We start from the raw sequence: 23,669 nt of genomic DNA on the forward strand, positions 1-23,669 counted from the left end.
AGATAGGCCAGGCACAGAAAGAGAAATACCATGTGTTCTCACTCATAAGTGGGAGCTAAAATTATAAACGTATAAATAAAAGAAAGAAAGATACAACATTCCCAATAATACACTGAACTTTCAAAAGGACAACTGGGGTTACTAGAAGTAGGAAGGGAGAGGGGAGGGAGGAATGGGTAAAGGGCCATGAAATAGCAATGATATTGTATATTATTGAATATAATTTTTTTTTTTTAAATGACCAGTAAGGGGATCTTAATCATTGACTTGGTGTTATCAGCACCACACTCTCCCAAGTGAGCAATGGGCCAGCCCTGAATATAATGATATTCTGAAGTGAGCATTACATATTGCATGTGGGTGTTGATGTTCAACTCTGTACCCCACAGATATGTACAATCAATTTTGTTACAGTTAAAAAAAAAAAGAGTTATAGACTTTTTGATAAATAGAGGGAAACAGGAGATAATTTACCCATGTTCTCACTACCCTAACCCAAGGACTTTGGTCATTTTGGTATATTTCTCACACTATAGGTATTTTTCTTTTGTATGTTTTAAACATTGAATCATTGTATACAGATAATTTTGTAGTCTACTTTTTACATTTACCACTATATCATGCACTTTTTTTTTTTTCCATATTGTCAATTTCATACTTAGCATTTTATGGATTGCATAATATTCTGTTAAGTAGACATGCCATCACTTTTTAGTCCTTTCAGTATACTGGACAGTTAGATTCTCCTGACTTTTCCACTGTTATAAATCACATAAAGAGTATAATCTTCATGCATATTAGCTCTTTTCTTTTATTGAGTTATTCCATAATATAAATTCTTAACAATGGTAATGAAGTTGACATCTGTGCTTCATGAAACATTGCCATATGGCTTTCCTGAAGGGCATTGCCTTGATTTGAGGTCAGTGTTTGATTTTAAGTATTCTTTGTGTGTAGTATGATGGAAATGTAAAGAAGGAAATGCTCATGGTGAATGGAGAGGGATGGGTAATGCAAGGCTTTCCAAGAAATATCGCAAGGTACAAGCTTTAATGCTGGATCTAACACACATCCTTGCACACTCAGGTGCTATATCTCATCCGTGTCTCTCAGATGGTTAGCCATGAGGTTATGGACTCACACCAAGAAGGTTCATAAAAGGCTGATGTGTAGAGCGGGGTGCCAGTTCATTTATTTATGATGAGAACCATAGCTGTCAAGTGGACTGAATATTTACTTTCTCTGAGCAGTACATTCCCCTTAATCAATTTGTGTGGAAATTGAACTTACTAGATAATTTGGTGAACACAGTGTAGCTCAAGTAGAGCACAGTTTTGCCAAATAAAGACTTAATTCTACTGGAACTGAAAAAAATAGTTTTCTAGCATCAGTTTTTATTTACCCAAGATGGTTTTTGGAAGGGCGCTGCCATTATTTGCCTCTCTGGCTCTTCCTTTCCTATGTTGTTGCCATGGCAAACATAACTACCGATCTGAACAATGCTTTCTTTAGTTATCTTCATCTTCTTTATAAGGTTACTGCCTGCTGTTATAGACTTGTGAGCCTTTAGTCTCACTTTGATTTGCTGAGAAATTTTTTTAAAGTATAACCTTTAGAGAACAATTTTATGCCTTACCTTCTCATGTTCTTGGGGTGTACCTTAGTGTTGCCTCATAAACCTCCTGCAAGTAGTAATTGTTGTTGTCCTCTACAGAGGAAACGTACTGCACATGAGCGTGCCAAGGAACTTTACAGTTCAGGGGAGTTTTCCAGTGGCAGAAAGTGGGGAGATGATGCTCCCAAGGAAGAAGTAGATACGGGAGCTGTGAACTTGATTGAGTCGGGAGCTTGCGGAGCTTTTGTTCATGGGTTAGAAGATGAGATGTATGGTAAGTATGACTGCATAATAATAATAGTACTCATGTAATGAGTGACTCCTGTGTGTCAGGTATTATACTGAGTGATATACAAGGGTACTTCAAAAATTCTGTGAAAACATAAAATTAAAAGATAATGTGAGTCTTTGTGCTATGGATTGAGTTGCATCCCCCAAAGTGTCATGTATTAGAAACTTAATCCCCACTCTGACAGTGTTAAGAAGGTGGGAAATCCTATTGTGGTAATTGAAAGATGGGGCCTTTAAAAGGTGATTAGATTATGAGGACTGTTCTCTTGTGAATGGATTGATCTATTCATGTGGTAATGGATGTGGTCCCAATGGCTTAATATAGAGAGTGAATGAGCAGGTTAGCTCTCTTTTGCTCAAGCCATTTGCCATGTGACACCCTGTATTGTTGTGAAAAGTCACTACCCACTAGCAAGGCCCTCAACATATATGTTCCTGGGACTTGGATCTTCCCAGCCTCCGAAATTGTAAGAAATAAAATTTATTTCTTTATAAATTACTCAGTTTCAGATATTTTGTCATAAGCAAGAGAAATGGACTGATATACTTTCCATGAATTTTTTGAAGTATCCTTGTACATACATTATCTCATTTAGTCCTCACAGTCACTCTGTGAGGCAGCTACTATGATTTTTATTTTACAAAAAGAAGAGCCTGAGACCCAGGTAGTATGATACAGTGGTTAAGAGTATGGGCTTTGGGTTCAATCAATCTAGATTCAAATTCCAGCATTTCCATGAAATGGGGATAATAGTGTCTTTCTGAGTTGTAAGAATTAATTGAGATTATATATATACATAAAGTGCTAGGCATAATACATGACCTATTTATAATAAGCACTTAATAATGGGTAGTAAAAATTGATTTTAATAACAGTAGTAAATTATTAGTCACTCAGCTAGTAAGAGACAGAAGCAAGTTTTAAACCTAAGTACGTCTCACCACAAAGCCTTTATATGACTGATAAAAGTTTTCACCTTCACTATTGAAAGATATTTTTGTGGGAATAGAATTCTGGATTAATATATATATCTTTTTCCTCACAGTCTTTCAAAGATGTTGCTTCATAGGTTCCTGGTTTACATTGTTTCTGTCGAGAAGTCTGCTGTTATTTTTATCTTTATTCCTCTGTACATAATGTGTCTCTTTTTCCCCAATCTGCTTTTAAAATTTCCCTTTATCACTGGTTTTAAGCAATTTGATTATGATATGCCTTGGTATAGTTTTCTTTATGTTTCTTGTGCTTGCAGTGTGTTGAGCTGCTTGGATCAAATAGTTTATAGTTTTCATCACATTTGGAAAATTTTTGGCTGTTATTTCTTTAGATGTTTTTGTGGCCCCATGGCCCTTTGGGCACTCCAGTTACACATACATTAGGGTACTGAAGTTATCCTGCAGCTCACTGATACTCTACTTTTTTTTTTTTTTTCCATTTTTTTTCTCTTTGTGTTTCCTTTTGGGTAGTATCTGTTGCTTTGTCTTTGAATTCACTAATCTTTTCTTCTGCAATGTCTAATTTGACTTTAATCTCTTGATCCAGTGCATTTTTCATCTCAGTGTAGTTTTTATCCCTAGAAGTTTGATTAGGATTTGGGTCTTTTTTAGTGTCTTCCATGTCTCTACTTAACATGTTTATCCTCTTGCCATGTCAACAGATGATATATTTATAATAATTGCCCTAATGTTCTTGTCTACTAGGTCTGTTATTTGTGTGATTTCTGGGTTGGTTTTGATTGATAGATTTTTCTCCTCATTATGGATTATCTTACCCTGTTTCTTTGTGTGCTTGTTAATTTTTTTTTTTTTTTGACAGCTGGCCAGTAAGGGGATCTGGACCCTTGACCTTGGTGTTGTCAGCACCATGGCTCCAACCATGTGAGCTAACTGGCCAGTGCCTGGTAATTTTTAACTGGATGCCAGACATTGTGAATTTCACTTTATTCGGGACCAAACATTGTTTTATTCCTATAAATATTCTGGGTCTTTGTTCTGGGATGCATTTATTCAGGTCTTATTTTGAAGCTTTGTAAGGTGGGACCAGAGCAGCATTTAATCTAGGGCTTACTTTTCTCCACTGCTGAAGGAATATTCTTCTGAATAAACTATTATATGCCCTATATGAGATCTGGAGATTGTTCCCTCTAATCCTTTTGGGTGGTTCTTTTCCATCCCTCAGATAACTTTCTCACAGATTAGAACTCAGCTGAAAACTTAAGGGGGACCCTCTGCAGATCTCCCAAGATCACTCTCTCTCTCTATTCAGCTCTGTCTGTCCTTCCTGGTACTTCGCCCTGTCAACTCTAGCCACATTGGCCTCCCCAGAGTCCCAGCTCTATCTTCTCAAATCAGGGAGATCTAAGACCTGGAAACTTTCTCAGCATTAAACTGCTGTAATCACACAGCTCATTTCATTTATTTCCCATTCCTCAGAAATCACTGTCCTTCATTGCCTGATGTCCAGTGTCTGGAATACTGTTGTTACATACATTTTGTCTCTTTTATCCTGGAAGGATAAAATTTGTCCTCCTTACTTCATCTTGGCTGTTAATAGAAGTCCTGCAAAGCCCTTGTGATTTCCGTAATGTGATGCTATCTATCTCTCATAAATCTCAGAATGACAGTACTTTGAGATGATTGATTCCAACCCCCTCATTTTCAGTGAGGGTAACAGACCTGGAGCAGTAATGCTGATTGTCCGAATTTTAATGTATGTTTATGTTAGAGACAGGATTAGAACCCAGCTCTTAAAAATGCCTATAAAAAAATGGCCTCAGAATAGAACTACTTCTTAGAAGGAGAAGAGTAGTATTTTTGTTTTTTGTTTTGTTTTGTTTTGTTTTGTTTTGTTTTGTTTTGTTTTGAAGGCTTGCCAGTACAGGGATCTAACCCTGGACCTTGGTGTTATTAACACCGTACTCTAACCAGCTGAACTAACTGGCCAGCTCAAGAGTATTATTTTTGAAGGACAGTTTTTTTTATTAGTATATGTAAGAATTGGGTTTCTCTATTCAATTTGCTAAGACGTTCCCTATATATGGAAATTAGTTAAAGCCACTTCAGCTTTTTTATTTTTTATGAATTTGAAACGTGAATTACTATTTAAATAGTATTAGATAGTAAGGAAGTCCAGTTATTAAAACCCGTTTTTCCCTAAGATGAGTAACTGAAGCCTATTTTGTTTTGTTTCTACTAGCATATTTGCTTGGTTTAGTTTCTGCAATTGGATTTCATCACTATTAATGTTTATATGGTTTATTTTTACAGTTTTCAGTTTGTCACTAAGATTTAATTAAAGTAACAAGTTTGGAAAGTGAGTAGACCATAACCAGGTAGCAGGTATGGCAGCTTTCTAATTATATCATATTTATCAAATTCCAGGTAAATTAGGGTTTTAGGGGCCCATTTCTTTTTTTCTTTTTCTTTTTTTTTTTAATTTTATTTTGTCGATATACATTGTGCTCCCCATCACCAAAACCTCCCTCCCTTCTCCCTCCCTCCCTCCCCCCCAACAATGTCCTTTCTGTTTGCTTGTCGTATCAACTTCAAATAATTGTGGTTGTTATATCTTCTTCCCCCTCCCCAGTTTGTGTGCGTGTGTGTGTGTGAATTTATATATTAATTTTTAGCTCCCACCAATAAGTGAGAACATGTGGTATTTCTCTTTCTGTGCTTGACTTGTTTCACTTAATATAATTCTCTCAAGGTCCATCCATGTTGTTGCAAATGGCAGTATTTCATTCGTTTTTATAGCTGAGTAGTATTCCATTGTGTAGATGTACCACATTTTCTGTATCCACTCATCTGATGATGGGCATTTGGGCTGGTTCCAACTCTTGGCTATTGTAAAGAGTGCTGCGATAAACATTGGGAAACAGGTATACCTTCGACTTGATGATTTCCATTCCTCTGGGTATATTCCCAACAGTGGGATAGCTGGGTCGTATGGTAGATCTATCTGCAATTGTTTGAGGAACCTCCATACCATTTTCCATAGAGGCTGCACCATTTTGCAGTCCCACCAACAATGTATGAGAGTTCCTTTTTCTCCGCAGCCTCGTCAGCATTTATCGTTCATAGTCTTTTGGATTTTAGCCATCCTAACTGGGGTTAGATGGTATCTCAATGTGGTTTTGATTTGCATTTCCCAGATGCTGAGTGATGTTGAGCATTTTTTCATATGTCTGTTGGCCATTTGGATATCTTCCTTTGAGAAATGCCTACTTAGCTCTTTTGCCCATTTTTTAATTGGGTTGCTTGTTTTCTTCTTGTAAAGTTGTTTGAGTTCCTTATATATTCTGGATATTAATCCTTTGTCAGATATATATTTTGCAAATATTTTCTCCCACTCTGTTGGTTGTCTTTTAACTCTTTTAATTGTTTCTTTTGCTGTGCAGAAGCTTTTTAGTTTGATATAATCCCATTTGTTTATTTTTCCTTTGGTTGTTAGGGGCCCATTTCTGAGAATGAAATGGAGCCTTATTTCGTTGTCTGTAGACTAACGTAGTATCTCACATTCTTTTAGTCTTTTAATTCTTCCATCTTCTCCCTTCCTTTTGGGACTTTGTACATGCAGTTCCTCTGCTTAGAAAGATCTTTTCTTTCTTTTTGACCTACCAGCACCTTCAGGTATTGTTTTAGGGGTCACTTGTTCCAGAAAGTTGCTTCTGATCTGGTTGTCTGGGCCATGTGCCTCTTCTATTTTCTTGTACTCCCTGTGCTTTTCTACTGTAACATTCATCACTCTGTAGTGCTGTTAACTCTTCTTATTTGTAAGTGCTGGGAGACAGTCTTGTTTTTGTTCATGTTTGTATCTTCAGTACTAAGCACAGAGCTAGTATGTAGCTAAGCCAGGATCTGATTACACATGTTGAAATGCCAATTGTTGAATCTTTTTTTCCCCTAGTGTAGCAGATTCCTTTTCTCTGCCCTGGACCCTTAAGGAGTCTGTTACAGATTTTCAACATTACAAAAAGTCCAGTAGAAAATGTTAATTTACTTGCCTGTAACCTCTCTGTACAGATAGAGCACAACACCAAGTTTCTTTCCTTCCACTTGGAATTGTACCCGTTCAGATCACACTGATTATCTCATGCTGATCAGAAGTTCCTATGTGGTTCTCTTGATGAGCTTGCAAAGGTTACACATGAGTCAGTGTGGCATAATGGATAAAACCCTAGGAAGAAGAGCCAGCACTTAATGTGTTTGGGTTCATCTCTGGCTTGCTTTACAATTATTAGCAATTTCATGTTTAAATCATATTATTGTGAAGTAGAGAAAATCCTTTCCTTCTGATGAAAAGGAGGAATTCATAACTACCAAGAAAAATCTGAATCATCTTCCTTTAATGTAGTAAGTCTACTTTGAACGTGGCTATAAAACCGTCCTTACACAAAGAGCAAATTATGTTTGTGAGTTTCAACCACAACTTTAAGTTTAGTGGGGTTTTTTTTGGTTTTGTTTTGTGTTTTTTGAAACTGTACATTTTGTTGCAGAACCATTTGGGAACCACTGGAACAAAACAACCATATATGGAAGTCTTGTGAGCATTGTCTATATGTTACTCAGTTCTCATCTGTGTATCCTAGCAGTTAGTGCAAGGCCTGGCATATAGTATGTGTTCAGGAAACATTTATTAGTGAATGAATGAAGGACTGCCTGAGTTCAGTGGCTTTACCCTTACATGTTCAGAGCTTGCAAATAGGTAGAAGACATGCCTTTGTTTTCAGAGTGCTTACAAAACCCATACTTGTGCCCTAGCTAATATTTATTGAACGTTCAACATGTACCAGGTAGTGTGCTATGTGCTTTACCCCCCCTGCATTATCTCATTTACTCCTAACAACTCTATAAGGAAATAGATATTATTTCATTTAACAGTGAGAAAATTGAGCTGCCAGAAAGTTACTTATTTAAGATCATACTTCAAGTTAGTGGAGGGATCACTCTCCACAATTTGATCTAAAACCTCTGTCATTCCAAAACATGTGTCTTTAACCACTATCTACCTGATACTAGCCTAGAATCAACTGACCTGAGTACTAGTCTTATCTCTGCCCTCATTCACTTTGAGGCAAGTTAATTCAATTTGCTGAATCTTTTTAAAATGAGAATTGTGATATCTAGCTTATTTTATCTTAATAGTCATAATAGTATTTAATAACTGACTTTTTAAAAAGTAATTTACTGTGGTTGGAATACTGAGATAACTAAAAAACTTAGTTTTCCAGAGATTCAGTTGATGGAAACAGACATGTGACTCGATCACATGTAGGTGGGGTCAGATTTAAACCGTAGTCCTTTTGACACCAAAGTTTATATTTATCATGAAGGTGGTAGCTGAATCTGTGGGCATGGAGGAGATCTCCGAGGGAGAGTTTGTAGAGGGAGAGGAGTAGAGAATGAAAGACAACCTGAATGAGAAGGAATCCTGCTTGGATTTTTGCCATGGCTCTTAACTTGATGTGCAGTTTTATTTGTCCCGTTTTCTCTAGAGGTCCGCATTGCTGCAGTGGAAGCTCTCTGCATGCTGGCCCAGTCTTCACCCTCTTTTGCTGAGAAGTGCCTTGATTTCCTGGTTGACATGTTTAATGATGAAATTGAAGAAGTACGTCTGCAGTCCATACATACCATGAGAAAAATTTCTAACAATATTACCCTCCGAGAAGATCAGCTTGACACTGTCCTGGCTGTGTTAGAGGTAAGCGTTTCCAGATTGTTATTCATTTCTTCATCAAATACCTACTGAGTGCTGCCCCCCACCCCCCACTTTTAAAAAAAAAAGCAAACAGGTATTATGCTGGGTATTGGTGAGACTACAGTATATCAAGCTGCACAATTCTGCCTTGTCAACACACCTCTCCTCCAGGATGGAGGAAACTGACTGTTAAACAGGAAATTTGAATAAGCTTGTTATTTCTATGATCTGGAAAAGACCAGATGCCCTGGGAATATAGAGTATCTAACCTCAATTGGCTGAAGGGAGGTTGGGGCAATGGGGAAGAAAAAAGGAATGCTCCAGTGGACACTTGAAGGAGGAGTGGGACTTAATGAGGCATTTTTTTGTTAAGGAGAGAGTGGCACTCGTGAAGGGGTACCTGAGGGTAAAAGGATACGAAGCAGAGGAAGCAATGTCTAAAGATCCAGAGTAAGAGAGAATATGATGTTTTCAAGGACTTAAAAGGAGTTCATTATAATGGTAGCATAAAGAGTTGGGGGGAGGGGAGGAAAATGGCTGTAGGTAAGGCAGGGTCTAAATAATGAAGACCTCTTTTCAGCCTTTGATTTGATTTCCTTCTTCTAGTAAATCATAGGCTGTTACAGCAGGAACGGATCTTAGGGACTGACTTATTCAACCCTGGAGTTTTATAGAGAAAAAGGTAATTTGTTTGAGGTCACACAGATCATAAGTGGCTGTGCGGGGATATAAACACAGATTTGCTTTCCAGGCTACATAATTCTATGTGGTTCTTGGATTAATTTTTCTGAAGTGTCTGGATTTTCTTTGTGAGTACTGAAGTTTTTCAAAATATGCATAAATGAGATTTGGCTTCTGGTTTCCTCTTTTATTTTGTGGTTTTTCAGATGTGAAAGAGATAACAATTTGATGCTTAGTTATTAGCACACTTGTTACAGATTTCTGTTACATATTTTAGAAAAGCAGATTGGGTACTTTGGTTTTGAGGGTCACTATCATTCTCTCAGTTGCTTAGCACTTCTATTAAGATTTTTTTTGCTGAATTATAAATCTTTATTTTTAATCTCTCATGTATTTTTTCCTACAGAGTTCAAGTTTACATTCCATGGATTGTTCTCCATGGATGATCTCTATAAACTAGCCATTCCTTTCTTTTTAGCTTTCTTTCCCACCATTCGTCACCTCGTGTGTTCCTTACACATCATGTTTTTCCTCACCATTTTGCCTTTCCTGTACTTTTTCCTCCCTGCATACAAAATTGCCACTTTTCACTGAGTAGACTTCTATTTATTCCCACAGTCCACATTAGGCAACATATCCAGGAAGCCTTGCCTAACTACTACTGGCCCCACCCCTGGGAGGGCTAAATGCCACTCCTCTGTATTCCCATAACACCCTGTGTATAGTACTCTAGCATTTTTCAGTAATTTTCTATTCCATAATACTGTGAGCTTCTCTGGGGGGCAAGGACCTGGATTTTTTTCATTTTTTATTCAAAGTATCTTGCATTGTCTGGCACAATTAGGTGTCCAGTAAGTGTTCGCTGACTACCTGAGCTATGTTTTTTATTTTTTTATAAAGATGACCGGTAAGGGGATCTTAACCCTTGACTTGGTGTTGTCAGCACCACACTCTCCCAAGTGAGCTAACCGGCCATCCCTATATAGGGATCTGAACCCATGGCCCTGGTGTTATCAGCACCACACTCTCCCAAGTGAGCCATGGGCCAGCCTGAGCTATGTTTTTTTTAGTTGACAATTAATAATTATGTATGTTTATGGAGTACAGTATGAGGTTTGGATACATGTTTACAATGTGGAGTGATTAAATCAGGCTAATTAACAAATGCATCATGTCATATACTTTTATTTTTTATGGTAAAAACATTTAAAATCTACTCTTTTAGCAGCCATGTTATGTGTCGATGTATACAATTATTCACAGAGTCACGGGTATGCTTATTTGTGAGTATATCTGTGTATAACTCACAAAGAATTTGTATAGGTATAAACTTCTTGACTTGGAATTCTGTTCAAGAGTTTAGACTTATATAAACTCATTCTCTCTCTCTCTTTTAAAAATTCCATCTAGTTAATTAATTAGTTTTATTTATTTATTCATTTTTGGTGGCTGGCTGGTATGGAGATCTGTACCCTTGACCTTGGTGTTATAACACTGTGCTCTAACCAACTGAGCCAACTGGAGAGCCCTAAACTATTTTTTTGCCCTGCTAGTTACTGCTCCCTTACGTTTACTGTGTCACTGTACTTTGTTGCTTTGACCCTCCAAGCTGGAATTTGTCTTTTTTAAAAAAAAAAAACTGTGCTGAGATATTACCCTGCCTAGAGAAATTCATTTATGGTAAGTACTGTCTTTGTACTGGAAATATAGTGGTGTCAAAAACAGGCAGGGTCCCTGTTCTCATGGAACTTACATTCTAAAGAGAGGTAGAGTAAACAAACAAAAGTGATTTCAGATAGTGATAAATCTCATGCAAAAGATAAACAGCATGAGGAGTGGAGAATTTTACTGTAAGTGGTTAGTAAAGCCTTTCTGGGGAGAAGATGTTTGAGCTGAGTCTTGAATGACAAAAAGAAGCCAGCTCTGTGAAGACCGAGAGAAGGAAGTTCAGGTAGAGGCAACAGCTAGTAATGGAAAGGCTGTAAGGCACAAATGAGCTTTGGTGTGTTTGCAGGACAGAGAGTAAGAAGGCCAATACTATAGGTGGAACATAGAAGGTAGAAATGTGGTATGAGATGAACTCTGAGAGGGATATAGTGGACAGGTGGAGAGCCTTGTAGGCTATTGTGTGATGTCTCGATTTTATTGTAAGCATTATCGGAAACCAACCATTGGAGGATTTTATTAAGACGAGTGACATGTCGATTTTGCCTCTTTTCAACATTTCTCATTCTTGAAGTCTTGTTGAAATTCATATTGGATAGATTGGCTTTTTCCCTCATTCCTTCATTTAGTATGTAGTTTTTGAGTACCAGGCCCATGTCTCTCTTATTTTAGCTTTCCCATTTTACTGATGGCAGATTTTTGTGTATTTTTCTTATCTCCCTGATGAGATTATTAGCTCCTTAATAAGGAGAGTGACCCTGTACTATATTCCTTTCGGAGTTTAATGTGGTGACTTATGCATAGTGAATGCTTAATAAACATTTCCTAAAATGAATCTGCACAACTGGGAATTATACAGTTCTTAAACACAAATCAAAATCGTTTTCATATTACTTTGAAAATTCTTTTTCCAATACACTGATACAGCCACCTACTATCAGTGATGGAGATTCGTTCATATAGGAAGCATCATATCTTATGGTTAAGATCACAGTGTTTAGAGCTAGACTGATCTGAATCAACTTGTCAGTTCCTCTCTTTGGTCTTTCCCTGTTTTCTTCTGTTTCTTTAATATGTCTTGACCACCTATTATGTACCAGGTGCTATACTCATGGGGGGATACAATAGTGAGCAAAAGCCATGGCCCTGTTCTCATGGTCTTTATAGTTTAGATATGGGGGAAACAAACAAATAATGACAGATATGAAAGTATAATAATAAGCTGAGATAAGCTCAAGACAGAAAGGAGTAAGGTCCCATAGGAGTATACAGAGGAACTTTGTTTTTTGGGACTAAGGGGGTACAACAGTCAGGAAAGGCTGAACAACAAAGGAGGACTTAGGCACTAACTTGGCAGTTGGGAGTGTGAGGTATAAGAAGATTTCAGGCAGAGGAGCAGCAGGTATAGAAGATCTGTGGAAGGTGGGAACACGGCACATTTGAGGGACCAACAGAGGGCTGCGTGGCTGGAACAAAGAGCTAGTGAGTGTGGTATGAAATTAGGCTGAAGGGGTAAGTTGGGCCAGCTCATGCAGAGCCTTGAAAGTCATGTTAAGAGAAAAGCAGCTGGAAGCCATTAAAGGATTTTAGCAGAGTATCATACTAGCTTCGTGACATTTGACAAATTAATCTCTCTTGTCCTTGGTTTTTTCATCTATCAGGTGAGGATAATTTCAGATATTCACATTGTTCTTATGAGAATTAAATGAGAGAATTCATGTAAAGTACTTAGCATAGTGCTTAGCAGTTAGAAAGTGTTTGTATGGTAATAGTTGATAGTATTGGTGAAGTCATTTTAGAAGTATTCACTGATTTTTTTTTTTTCCTGAGCCGGTTCTGTACCAGGTTCTGTGGATGCCAGACAGTACTAGATCTTGCCTCTGAGTTGCTCATAGTTTTATAGGGAAGGCAGCAGTATAAACCAGTAATTATAGATAGTATTCAGAGTGAAGTAAGGAATGGTATTCTAGGCAGAGGGATAGCAAATGACCATAGGTAAAGGCTGGAAGGGGTGAAATGTCACAGTGTGGACAGAGAACATTGAGAAGTTGCTGTGGCTGTGAGAGAAAAGTAATGGGAGATGAAACAGAAGAGATGAGCAGGGAACTGATTGTGACGGGCCTTGTGTGTTGTGCTGAGAAGCCTGATCTTTATCCTTGGGGCAGTGGGAAGCCAAATGAAGTTCCTAAACAGTAGAATGATATGATAGATGTGTTTATTAGGAAGTTGACCCCACTAATTGTATAGAGTAAAGAGATGAGAGAACTGCAGGATGAAAGAGGGTGCCTGCAGAATAGAAAAGGCATGCCTCCAACCAATCTTGAAGAAGACTCACAGGATACTGATATTTTGCTATGTGGATGTAGATGTGTCGTTTAAATTTCTTAGTTTGATTTTTTTCGTGTATTTTGTAAAACCTAAAACTGTAAAACTTATAGAAGTTTTGGCAATATGGGAAAATATTTCTGACCTTGGATTAGACAAAGATTTCTTAGATATAGTACTAACATTATGATCCATAAAAGAAAGAAATACATACATTGAACTTCATCAAAATTAGAAAGATCTTTAATAAGTTACTTTTAAGGAATTTTAAAGACAGTACAACAATGTGACTTTACTTGGTGTCACATAACGGTACACTATACAATGGTTAACATGGTAAGTTTTATGTAGATTTTACCACAATAAAAAAAGGTAATGCGACCAAATCAACACATATAATGCCTTTGACATATTAACAGTACAAAAAAGGAGGGTGGGATTTGGACACAGAAACATGCTTAGAGGGAAGATGAGGTGAAGACACAGGGAATGTGCCATCTACAAGCCAATGAATTCCTGAGGCTACCAGGAGTTAGGAGAGAGGCGTGGAACAGATTTTTCTGTCACAGCCCTCAGAAGGAACCAACCCTGCCAACACCTTGATTTTGGACTTCTAGTCTCCAGAACCGGGACAGTAAATTTCAGTTGTTTGAAGCCATAAAAAAAAAAAGACAAGCCACAGAGTGGGAGAAAATATTAACAAAACACACATCTGATAAAATATAAAGAATTCTAAAAATTCAATAATAAGAAAACAACCCAATAAAAAATGAGCAAAAGATGTGAACAGACACCTAACCAAAGGAGATAAACAGTGGCAAATAAGCATGTAAAAACATGCTTAACATTACTAGTCATTAGGGAAATGCAAATTAAAACCCCTGTGAGATATTATAACACTCCTAATAAAATGGCTAAGAAACAAAATAAAGAAACCCTGACAATATCAAGTGCTGGTGAGATTGGTAAGCGTAGTCAATTGAATTATGTCCCCCAAAACCTCAATGAAGCTTAAATTGTCTCCCAAGTTTTATGTATTAGAAACATGGCCCCCACCGTTACTGTTAAGAGGGTCGGAAATCCTATTATGGTAATTGGAAGGTGGAGCCTCGAAGAGGTGATTGGATTGTAGAACAGTGCAGTAGTGAATGGATTAAAAATGGTGGTCAGGGGCATAGTTCTGCACACTTTAAAAGAAGAAGAGCATCTGTCTCTCTCACTCTGCTCTCTCTTGCTTCCTCTTGCCATGTGATCTGCTTGTACCTGCTGGCTGCTGGCTGCCTGCCGCTTTCTGCCATGAGTAGAAGCAGCCTGAGGCCTGCGCCAGATGCGTTCCAGAATTGTAAGCTAAATAAACCTCTGTTCTTTATAAATTACCAGTCTCAGGTATTCTGTTATAGCAACACAAAATGGACTAATACAGAAAATTGGTACCAGAGAAATGGGGTGTTGCTTACAAGTACTTGAAAATGTGGATGCCGCTTTGGAACTGGGTATTAGGCAAAGGTTGGAGGAGTTTGGAGGACTCAGAAGACAAAAAGACAAGGGAAAGTATGGACTGTATGAGAGACTGGTTACATGGTGGCAAGCAGAATGCTGATAGAAATATGGACTATAAAGACCATTCTAAGGAGGTCTCAGATAGAAATAAGGAGTTTATTGGAAACTGGGGAAAAGATCATCCTTGCTGTGAACTGGCAAGGGACTTGGCTGCATTGTGTCCAGGCCCTAGGACTTTGTGGAAGTTGGAATTTAGGAGTCATGAACCAGAGTATCTGGTGGAAGAAATTTCTAAGCAGCAAAGCATTAAGGAAGCAGCATGGCTACTTGTAACAGCTTACGCTGAGTTATGGCAGAAAAGGCATGATGTAAAGCCAGAATTTAAAAGGGAAGCAGACTGTAAAGATTTAGAAAATTTGCAGCGTGGCCATGTGGTGGAGAAGCAGAGAGTATTTTCAGAAGGAAAATTCAATGGTTATAAGAAGATTAACACAAGAGTACGGGATTATCAAGAGAAGAGGAAACTGGCTCTGACAGCATTGCAGAAACCTCTGGGTTCAACCCTTCCATTACAGGCCCAAAGGCCTAGGGAGACAGAATGGTCTTGGGGAACAGACCTGAGGTGCCCTCCATGGGCTCACTGCCTAAGACCACCTCAGGAAGCTGCTTCCAGCATTAGTACCCCAGCTGCTCTAAACTGTCACCAGGTGTGGCTGGACCTGCAGCTTTGGAAAATACAAGCTGGAAGCCTTGGCATCCATGTGGTGTTAGGTCTGCAGGCTTGCAGAATGCTAGAGCTGTGGAAGCTTGGGAGCCTCCACCCCCATTTCAGAGGATGTATGGAAAAGTCTGGGGGCCCAGGAAGAGATCTGTCACAGGGGCGGAATCACTGTAGACAACCTTGGCTAGAGCAATGCCGAGTGAAACGTGGGGTTGGAGTTGCAGCAGAGAAACCCCATCAGTGCCATGTCTAGTGGAGCCGTGAGAGTGAGACCACCACAGAGACCCCAGACCTGTGGAGCTACCAGTGTCCAACACCAGTCTGCAAGAGCTAAAGCATCACCTGAGACCAGGAAAGCCATAAGAGTGGAGCTGCCCAAGGACTTGGGGACACCAGCATGCAGAGGAGGTTGAACATGGAGTCAAGTTACATGATTCACCAGCTTTGAGATTTAATGCCTGCCCTTCTGAGTTTTGGACTTGCTTAGGACCTGTTACCCCTTTCTTTTGGCCTATTTCTCTCTTTCGGATTGGGAATATGTACCCTGTGTTTGTCCCATCGTTGTATCTTGGAAGTATATAATGTATTGATTTCACAGATGTGACTTTGAACTTTGGACTTTTGAGTTGAAACAAGTTGAGACTTTGTGGATGAAATGAATGTATTTGTATGTGAAAAGGACATGAATTTTGGGGGGCCAGGGGTGAAATGTAGTGGATTGAATTATGTCCCCCCAAAACCCAATGAAGCTTAAATTGTCTCCCAAGTTTTATGTATTACAAACTTGGCCCCTACTGTGACTGTTAAGAGGGTGGGAAATCCTTTTACAGTAATTCAGTAATTGAAAGGTGGAACCTTGAAGAGGTGATTGGGTTGTGGGACCATGCAGTAGTGAATGGATTAAAAATGGTGGTCAGGGGCATGGTTCTGAGGGCTTTAAAAGAAGAAGAGAGCCTGTCTTTCTCTCTCTGGTCTCTCTCTGCTTCCACCATCTTGCAGTGTGAGACCCTTGGGTCACTGTCACCACCACGAGATGGACTTTGGACTTCCTAGCCTCAGAAACTAAGCAATAAATTTCATTTTCTTATAAATTACCCAGTTCCATGTATTTTGTGTTAAGCAACAAAAACGGACTAATACAGTAAGCAACGGGAACTGTCATGCATTTTGCTGGTGGGAGTGCGAGATGCTAGAGCCACTTTGAAAAAATTAGTGTAACAGTTTCTTAAAAGTTAAACATATGACCTGAAATCCTACTGCAAAGTATTTACTAAAGAGAATCGAAACCTATGTTCACACAAAACCTATATGTAAATGTTTATTGTGGCTTTATGTGGATTAATCCAAAACTGGAAACAATCTAAAATCTTTCAGTTGGTGAATGGGTAAGCTGTGGTACATCCATATAGTGGAATTCTTCTCGGTAATAAAAAGAAATAAACTACTGATACACACGACAACATGGATGAATCTCAAATGCTTTATGCTAAGTGAAAGGAGCCAGACAAAAAGAAGGATAGTGTATGATTCCATTTGTATGACGTTTTGAAAAAGTAGGCTGGGGTGTGAGTGGAAGACTACAGAGGGACACGAGAAAAATTTTTGGGTGATGGATGTATTCTATATCTTAGTTGTGATGATGGTTACACAACTGCATGCATTTGTTAAACTCATAGAACTGTACACTAAAAAGAGTGAATTTTACAAAATATAAATTATATGTCAGTTAATCTGACTTAAAAAAAAATGCTTTCAGGGCCGAGCCCGTGGCGCACTTGGTAGAGTGCTGCGCTGGCAGCGCGGCGACGCTCCCGCCGCGGGTTCGGATCCTATATAGGACTGACCGGTGTACTCACTGGCTGAGTGCCGGTCACGAAAAAACGACAAAAAAAAAAAAAAAAAAAAAATGCTTTCAGATCCCATTTCTCCCTAAAAAGAACCAAGGCTCCTCAGAGAAATGGCTGATTCCAGGTTTGTGGCAGAAAATATAATAAGATGAGCTTGGACCATCTAGTTGTACAGAAAGCAGATATTAGCTATCAAAGTCCTCTAGGATCACATCAAAAAGACTAGGAGAGAATTTAAATAGCCTCTCATTGGCCAAAGTTGGAACACATTAGTAAGAATAGTTACAAATATGTCAAGATTCATGATAATTAAAAAACAAAAACACCTTGTTAGTCATCTTTGGAAGATGCCAAATAGTCAACTCATTATTTTGAAAATTGGTAAATTAAAATATCAAGCATTTATTTTTCTTTTTCCTAAACAAACCGAACTTCAAGATAACCAAACAGTTAAGAATGATAGAATTTGTTTATCAGTTTACATCGTTAATGAATTACTAGATCGAGGCAGTGTTCATCAATGATTATGTACTAACATCACAGAAAAGAAAAAGACATCTTATAGTTCCTGAAGGAAGTACCATGAGGTGATCTTATTAAAAAAATTGACCCCAAACCAGTTAAACCCTCCAACTACCATTATAGGACATAAAGGGGAGAAATTGCAAGGAAAAACACTAGATGGAAAGGCATTTTATATTTTTAAAGATACTTTAGAGACATATTACTTAATTGCAGTGTGTGGACCTTATTTGGAGCCTGATTAAAGCAAACAAAAAATTTCCGTCAATCATAAAAAATTGAATACTAACTTGATAATTGCTATTAGGAATTTTTAAATTTTTTAGGCATGATATTGGTATTGTAGTTATTTTTTGTAAAGCATCTTTATTTTTTAGAGTTATTTATGGAAATATGTACTAATAAAATGCTATGATTTCTCTGATTGGCTTCAAAACATGACTTGGAAGAGTGGGTAAAAGTATAGATGAAACAAGATTGGCTATGAGTACAGTTGAAACTGGGAGATTTATTGTCTCTACTTTTACATATGCATATCTTTCAAATTGTCCATATTTAAAAGTTTTAATGAACTAGTAAAAAATGTTATGGAGATATCAAGCAAGGTTAGAACTGGTATGTGTCCATTTAATTTAGCATAAAGAAGTTGTTGACCACCTTTTCTAATCATTTTAGTGAGGTTGAACAGCCGGTGTTGGGAACAGAGGCCACTTCTCTGACATCATCTCTTACTACTCACTTTTTGTTTACTCTGCTCTAGCCACCCTGGCTTCCTTGCTATTTTTCAAACATGCTTCCACCTCATGGCCTTTGTGCTTTCTGTTCCTTTTGATTATACTATTCCTTTTGATTATGTAAAATACCCCACCTATCTCAGCACTCTTTCCCTTAACCTGCTTTTTATTTTCTCCATAGTACTTATCTCTGTCTAATCTATATATTTATTTACTTATTTTTGTCTTCCCACTATAATGAAGCTCTGGTGGATTTGATTTTAATCACTGCTATGTCCCCATTATCTGGCATATATAGGTGACTGATAAATGTTTGAATTTTTAGAAAGTGTTTAATAAATGTTGAATTTTAGGGTCGGCCAGTTAGCTCAGTTGGTTAGAGCGTGGTGTTAATAACACCAGGGTCATGGGTTCGGATCCCCATACTGGCTAGCTACCAAAAAACAAACAAAAAAACCCCCAAAATAATTGTTGAATTATGGGTGAATGAATGAATGAACAAATAAATGAATTCTTTAGATCTCACCTCATGTCACCTCCTCTGTGAATCCTTCCCAACTACCAGCCCCTCCTCTCTCAGAAAAATGAGAGACTCTTTATCTTGTACTTCCATTGTAACTTGTACCCTCCTCCATAACAGCAATCATCTGATTGCTACTATTTGTCTTCATGCATATGTCTCACCTTCTAGATAGTGAATTTCTGGAGAGCAGGAACTATGGCCGCCGTTACACTCCTGTCAAATATTTTACACTTCAGCCACCCCGAACTACTGTATTTGTAGCTCCTTCAGTATCCTTTTTTCTCTCATGCCTTAGTACATCAGATTTATGATTCTTGACATGCCTGCCACCTCTACTCCATCTGTTTGGTGAATTCCCATTGACTTTTCAGGAATCAGTGATAGCATTACTATTTATGTGAGTCTTTCTATAACTATTCCAGACAGAGCTATGTGTATGATCCTCCACATTCTCACAGCACCCTGAAATGTAATTGTTTGCATACTTGCCCATCGCTATACTGTGAGTACTGTGAGCACCTTGAAATTAGGGGTCAAAATCTTTTTGGGGGGCAGCTAGCCAGTAGGGGGATCTGAACCCATGACCTTGCTGTTATAAGACTGCACTCTAACCAACTGAGCTAACTGACCAGCCCAAGGACCATAGGTACTAATATTATCCTAATGCTTAATATAGTACCTGATCCCTAGAAAAACCTTAGCAAATAGTTTTTGAGTGATAGAACAAATCACTATTATTTTTATTTGCTTATTTTTATTTTTTTCTATTTTTTAAAAAATTGGGAAAAAAAAAAAAAAAAAGTTTTTGGGCCGAGCCCGTGGCACACTCGGGAGAGTGCGGCGCTGGGAGCGCGGCGACGCTCCCGCCGTGGGTTCGGATCCTATATGGGAATGGCCAGTGCACTCACTGGCTGAGTGCCGGTCACGAAAAAGACAAAAAAAAAAAAATTGAAATGTAATTGATTATACATATTTGTAGGGTATGGAGTTGATACACCTGTATACAATGTGTGATGATAAAATCAGGATAATTAGCATATTCATCATTACAAAACCTAATCATTTCTTTGTGATGAGGACATTCAATCTCTCTTTTAGCTGTGTGATAACATGCAGTAAATTAATGTTAATTATAGATGCCTAGCTCTACTGTATGCCAATAGAACTTATTTTTTCTAACTAGCTGTTTTGTGTCCATTAACCATTTTCTCACTATCTCCTCTCCACCTCCCCCTAGTAACCACAGTTCTGTTCTCATTATGAAAGTTCAACTTTTCTTTCTTTCTTTTTCGCTTTCTTTCTCTCTCTTTTCCTCTCTTCCTCTCTTTTTCTTTCTTTCTCTTTGTTTCTTTGTTTTTTTCTTTCTCTCTCTCTTTCTTTCTTCCCTCCCACTTAGGAGTCAGAACATTCTCTTTCTGGGCCTGGCTTATTTCACTTAACATAATTTTCTCCAAGCTCATCCCTGCTGATGTGAATGGCAGAGTTTCATCCTTTTTTCTGGCTGAGTAGTATTCCATTGTGTATATATACATTTTCCTGATCCAGTCATCCACTGATGGACATTTGGTTTCATCTCTTGGCTAGTGTAAATAGAACTGCAATAAACATGGGAGTGCAGGTATCCCTCTGACATGATTTCCATTCCTTTGGGTACATACCCAGTAGTGGAATTGCTGGATTGTATGGTACTTCTGATAAAACAAATTAGTATTGAATAAAATCTTGTAAATTAGGAATGTATTCAGCTGCAGTTAACAGACTAACCAACAGCAGTCTAATATATGATGGCTTATTTTTCTTATACACGGTAAGTCCAAATCTGGGCAGTCCAGGAGCTGGAGCAACTGCTCAGCAGTGTTGAGGAACCCAGGCCCTTTCTTTAATTTTTCTCTGGACTTCTGAGCCTGTCCTTTTTTATAGCTGCAAAAAGCCTCTTATATGAAAGCATCATGATAGGGTGCCAGACAGGAAGGAAAAGGAAGGTTAAAGAGCAAAGGGGGCAAGGCTGCTGTATTTTTTCTCTTTTGTTTTTTCTCTGATCAATAAAATGAAGGCTTTTTCAGGAATTTCAGCCAGCAAACTTCTGCATAGTTTGTCACATGGCCACACTAGATGGGTAGGTGGCTAAGGGAGAAGGGGATGGTGGATGGAAGCTGGGTCTGATAACCAACAGTGACTACTGCTATTACTATTACCTTTTTTTTTTTTTTTAAGGATTCATCCAGAGATATTAGAGAGGCTCTTCATGAACTCTTATGCTGTACTAATGTTTCAACAAAAGAAGGGATTCATCTTGCATTGGTGGAACTGCTGAAAAATTTAACCAAGTATCCTACTGATAGAGACTCCATATGGAAGTAAGGACTTTTTGCCTATTTACTTACTCAATCCCATTATGTGTACAATGCTGACATTAATTGGTGAATTATCATAGATTTTGAGTATGGCCCTCAATTTGGCCTTTAATTTAGAAACCTGATTCAACTTAACCAAACTCTCAGGAATCTAATTCTTAAACTTAATATCACATTTTAGGTTATTTATTAATATGTCCATCATCCACCTAGCAAATACTACGTGCCTGCTGTTTGCTGACTATGCACCAAGTCCTGTGGTAGGTGTTAGAGGTACACAGGTAACACAACTACATTTCCTTTTTCTCCTATAGTATTAATCACTCCTTTATGTGTTTTGCATTTTGTATAGGATCACAACCATCATCACAGAGATTAGAGACAGGGCCTGCACTTGACCTACAGATGGGAAATCACAGTCATTTTCCCCCTGATTAGCTTTAGCTTTACTGATCACATTCAGGCTGTTCACACTGTTTATGAACCACCGAAATGTTACTTGCATATATGTAATATAAAATATGTGTTATGGTGCTCCACATATTTAAATGAGCTTATGTGATGAGATCACTCCAAATGTATATAGTTTATTGATTAAAAAAAAATTACTGAAAAGCAAAAAACTGTGATACTTGGAAGATATATTATGAACTAAAAATACCCAAAGAGTCTTGCTTTAGGTAACGTTTTCGATGTCACATTGTCTGTTTTGCCATTTCTTTATGTTTGTACATTCCAGTTCAGCTCATTTCAGCATGCATTTGTTGATTGTCTGCAAGGAGCACTCAGTCATTTGGTGTGTGGGGGTTATAGTGGGGATAAACACCTATGTCAGTAACTGTAGTTCTGTGGAGACATAGAAGGAATAATTAATTCTGCTTGATGAAGAAGTTGTTATGGAATATTTCACAGAATATTTTTCTAGCATTAAAATAAGATTTGTGGTTATTTTGTCCACCCCGAGTAATTATGTGAGGCTGTCTTTATTGGGTGAATTGTGGGCAAAAAAAACTCCTTAACTATATAGTGCTTCAAAAGATTTTGAAGTTACCTATTCTAATAATCACTTCATTTTTAGCATCTCTTTCCAGGAATGGTGACTTTATTTAGAAATATCAAAAAAGAATATGATAAAAAAATAACACAATAGTCAGAGTGGCATGTTTGTCAGATTTTGATAAAGATAGATGCACAGATAAAAGTTTTGAAGGAGGTAGTTTGTTTTGTTTATATATCTTTAATTCATTCAACAAATCCTTACTACTTGTTATAACCCAATCACTGTGGAGACTTAAAAATGGATTAGACTCAGAGACCTGTCCCTCAAATAGCAGGGAGAGAAGTAAGAGGTATGTAAATAGGGAAGTAGATGAGATAGTAAAAAATTAACTACATTAACAAGCCAGAATTGAAGACTAGCTTTAGAGGGGCCTGGGTGTGGGATGTGTAGGGGTCCTACAGGTACCCAATTAATAGCACTTGTGTTCCCCCACCTGCGTTATGAATAGAAAGAGAGATAAAATGAAGGAGTGGCACCTGGAGACCAAACTGCAACCTTTACCCTGAGGCACATTGAATAAAGGGGCTGAGAGAGGCCAGAAAATGAATGATGAAGTTCTTTCCACATAGAAGGAAAAACATCAGCCTGGGAAAAGCATGTTTTCTAACAAGATAAATGCTTTACATAAGATGCCTTTCATACCCCATATTTTCAGGATTTGTTCATGGTGTTTGTTTTTATCTGTCTTTTGCTGATCTACCCATTTTCCAGTCCCTGGTGAAATCCCATCTCCTGTGTGATACTGTCTCTGATCATAGCAATCTCTTCTACCTTTGACAGGGAGAAAGTGGAGTGTCATTCATTTCATAGTTCATTACCTGTAGTGTTAGTCATCTTTGCCTCAGCGGGATTATAAACTCAGTGAGGACAGAGATTACGATTTGTTTCTTTTCAATTTACTGCACCTTCTAAACCAGAATTTAACAAATAAAAAATAATAAAAATACACAATTACCTTGCTTGTACAGTTCTTTATAGCTTATAAAAGGTCCTTCATGTAGTCATAATGGCTAACATTTATTGACTTCTTACTGTGTGACAGACACCTTGCTAAGTACTTCATATTCATTTAATCCTTATAGCAACCCTATAAGGTAATGACTTTTAATCACATTTTGTAGATGAAGAAAGTTACCT

At 37.9% G+C, this 23,669-nt stretch overlaps 1 protein-coding gene and 1 non-coding gene across 4 annotated transcripts in view; both read left to right on the plus strand.

The window, feature by feature from the left end:
* INTS4 (integrator complex subunit 4) overlaps positions 1-23,669 on the plus strand; it is a 122,578-nt gene that overhangs the window by 58,333 nt on the left and 40,576 nt on the right. For all 3 annotated transcript variants that reach the window (XM_063092976.1, XM_063092975.1, XM_063092974.1), the window contains exons 10-12: positions 1,715-1,889; positions 8,398-8,603; positions 21,333-21,475. In XM_063092976.1, the coding sequence (XP_062949046.1) occupies positions 1,715-1,889; positions 8,398-8,603; positions 21,333-21,475 (524 nt within the window). The remainder of the gene's footprint in view (positions 1-1,714; positions 1,890-8,397; positions 8,604-21,332; positions 21,476-23,669) is intronic.
* On the plus strand, positions 18,953-19,027 carry TRNAI-AAU (transfer RNA isoleucine (anticodon AAU)). Its single transcript has one exon. It is a non-coding gene; the product is annotated as a tRNA-Ile (tRNA).

The sequence above is a fragment of the Cynocephalus volans genome, chromosome 4, assembly GCF_027409185.1.
Source record: "Cynocephalus volans isolate mCynVol1 chromosome 4, mCynVol1.pri, whole genome shotgun sequence".
In the NCBI taxonomy this organism is placed as follows: domain Eukaryota; kingdom Metazoa; phylum Chordata; class Mammalia; order Dermoptera; family Cynocephalidae; genus Cynocephalus; species Cynocephalus volans.